This window comes from Coffea arabica, chromosome 5c, assembly GCF_036785885.1.
Source record: "Coffea arabica cultivar ET-39 chromosome 5c, Coffea Arabica ET-39 HiFi, whole genome shotgun sequence".
Taxonomy (NCBI): Eukaryota; Viridiplantae; Streptophyta; class Magnoliopsida; order Gentianales; family Rubiaceae; genus Coffea; species Coffea arabica.
In genome coordinates, this window is record NC_092319.1 from 15,031,500 (window position 1) to 15,034,122 (window position 2,623).

Consider the following 2,623-nt stretch of genomic DNA (forward strand, 5'->3'; position numbering starts at 1 on the left):
TTTCCATCTTAAAATGCTAAACTTTGGCCTGTCTCCATCTCTTCGTCTGAGGATGATTCCTCTACGACCCTTCTCCTCTTCGATCTTTGTCCATTTGAAAGGCCTGCTTCATCTTCACCGTCTGATCCAGAATCCGCTGCAGCCTTTGGAACATCATGTTCGAGGGATAATTCGTTATTGTTTGCTCCACCATTTCCCTCTTCTCCTTCTTCTTCATCGCCCGATTCTTCAGATGATTCACTCTCTGCACCATTGCCCTCATTCTCTTCTGTTTCATTAGTAGGATCACCTTCTTCTTCTTCTTCTTCTTCCCTGACGAAGTCTTTGGGGTCTAATATCTTGAAGTCCCTCGAAGTACTCCGCTTGGCCTGCCTCAATAAATTCAGTTTGGCTGCCTTGCCGAGTTGAATGAGATACTTTTCATAGTCCTCTATCTGGAAAATCAACTCTGGGATGCATTTGTTTTCCCTTTTGATTTTGCTCGCCATTGCTTTGTTGTTCCCGCTCTCTTGCTGATCCTGCACAAGTTTGTCAATGACATAAGATGACCCAATTTACTGAAAGCTCTGTAGTCTTAACAACCAGAAACTCAGAATGTAAACGCTTAACTAAGTCAGTGCCTCGTACCTTTTGTAGCTGTTCCATAAACTTGTAGAGAGGAGCTGTCAGCTGCCTGCAGGTAATCTCTACCAGCTTCTGATACTTGAGGCTTGGCAAAACTTGCTTTGAACCTCTAGGGGCTATAAGGAGTTTTGCCATTCGAGCTAAATCCTTGTATAGTTTTGTAGACAATCTCAAGAAATGTTCTGCTTGAGGATCTGCAGTAAATGGAGCAGGATATCAAATTTATCAGCTTGTGAAGAGAGATTATCGATAAATATTAAACTGTAAGTGGTAGTTCTCTTTCCCTAGTCGATTGACATACCTTATAGGTTCATCAATACAAAATTAGACAAGACCTTTATAATAGCTTCCACTCTGCAATAAAGAGTCTCTTCCAATACCAGCCCAGGTCCAAGACTTTTATCGGTTTCCAGAGATACGCCTTTCATGAAAATGCAGAATAATAATCACAACAATGTTGTTTGATTTATACTTTGGGTAACTTTCGAGATTTTATAGTTGTACAAAGTTTAATAGTGCCTTTATCAAGCTACGCTTTTATTCTTGGTCCACAAGAAAGATTCAATAGAGAAATAGATTAGTTGTATACTTTCGTAGCACGCAATTAACTGTCAATGGTTTGTTCTTGCTTACTATTCAATATATATAATTTCACTTTATTTTTGTGTTAAGCAGTTTACTTAGATTGCTATAATTTCAAATTAGAGTGACATTAGTTTTTATAATATGGTGCCTATCTAGAAGTGTAGTTCCAGTTTTAACACCAATGCTCATTGCTTCAATTTTGGTAACGTGTAGGTTCTAAGACGATTCCCAAGAAGAAGAAGCCAGTCATTGCTGTGAAGATGGTTTTTGAATTGAAGACTACAAGGCCTATCGTGCTCATGTTTTGTTCTAGATGGGAATCTTGCTCATATTTTTGTATAGAACTTTTACTACTCTCTATTGTGGATGGGAAATCACTAGTATTGTAACTGAATGGCTTATTTTGGATGGTGCATGGTTTATGACTCATTTGAGGCAACATTTATATATATATATGTATTTGGGTTGATCTTCTATTGGAAATGAATGTTGGTTTTCTTTTCGTATGTTGGCTTTTTTTTTTCTCCTTGCTACTCAATGAACGTTTTGTGATTGTTGGCAGCTATGTTGCGTAATTGACATTAGCTTATTGCTTTTTACAAAAAATAAATGACAATAAAAAAGTTGTCACTGCCAACAAGTTTTACTAGTGACACTAGAAAGTCGTCACTTTTTATGGATGGAAAGCAATGACAACAAAAGTCGTCACTGAACGGAAGCATAATGTGACAACTCCAAGGGTTGACTATGACAAGAATTTAGCCAGCTTAGTGACAATAAAAGTCATCACACAATGTACAACAATGAGTGACGACAAGAGTCATCACAAAAGCGAAATCGTTTGTGATGAAAGTCGTCACATGGACCCCCTTTTGTGACATAGAACTAGTGACAGCTCTGTGACAGCAGTAAAAGTCGTCACTGACTTTTTTTGTGACGACTTCTGAATTTTTAGTGACGACTTTCGCCTGTCACATAAACGCAATTTTCTTGTAGTGGCTGATCCTTCGGTTTTTCAATTAATATATTACACAAATTCGAATTGGGCTTCTTAGGAGCTGCAACCGTCAGGCGTCAGAGATGGAGATGGCGTCGTCGGTTTCACGGCTGCCTGGCGGAGGCAGAGCAAAAGAGGAGAGAGTGAGACTGGAAGAGCAGGCTTCATTGGAGCTAGCCAAACCCGGCGGTTTCTTTGTAGATGGGCTTCTTTGGAGCTAGAGATGGAGAGAGCATCACCGGTTTCACGGCGGACTGGCCATTGGCGGTGGTGGAGGCAGAGCAAAAGAGAAAAGAGAGTGAGACTGTGAGAGGGAAAAAGAGATGTGCAGGTGTGGCTGTGGTTAACTGGGTATTAGGGTTGGAAAAAGTCGGGAATGAAAGAAGTAGTAATGTAGTATTGTTATGAATAGTTATG

The 2,623-nt window shown here is 39.8% G+C and overlaps 1 protein-coding gene across 1 annotated transcript; it reads right to left on the minus strand.

Annotated features, from left to right (window-relative positions):
* LOC140007216 (uncharacterized) lies at positions 1–2,374 on the minus strand. Its single transcript, XM_072049914.1, has 3 exons — positions 2,275–2,374; positions 628–818; positions 1–518 (listed from the first exon to the last, which is right to left on the minus strand). Exons 1-3 carry the CDS (start codon positions 2,372–2,374, stop codon positions 9–11), a joined length of 801 nt encoding a protein of 266 aa, XP_071906015.1. The 3' UTR covers positions 1–8.
* Positions 2,375–2,623: the final 249 nt, after the last annotated feature.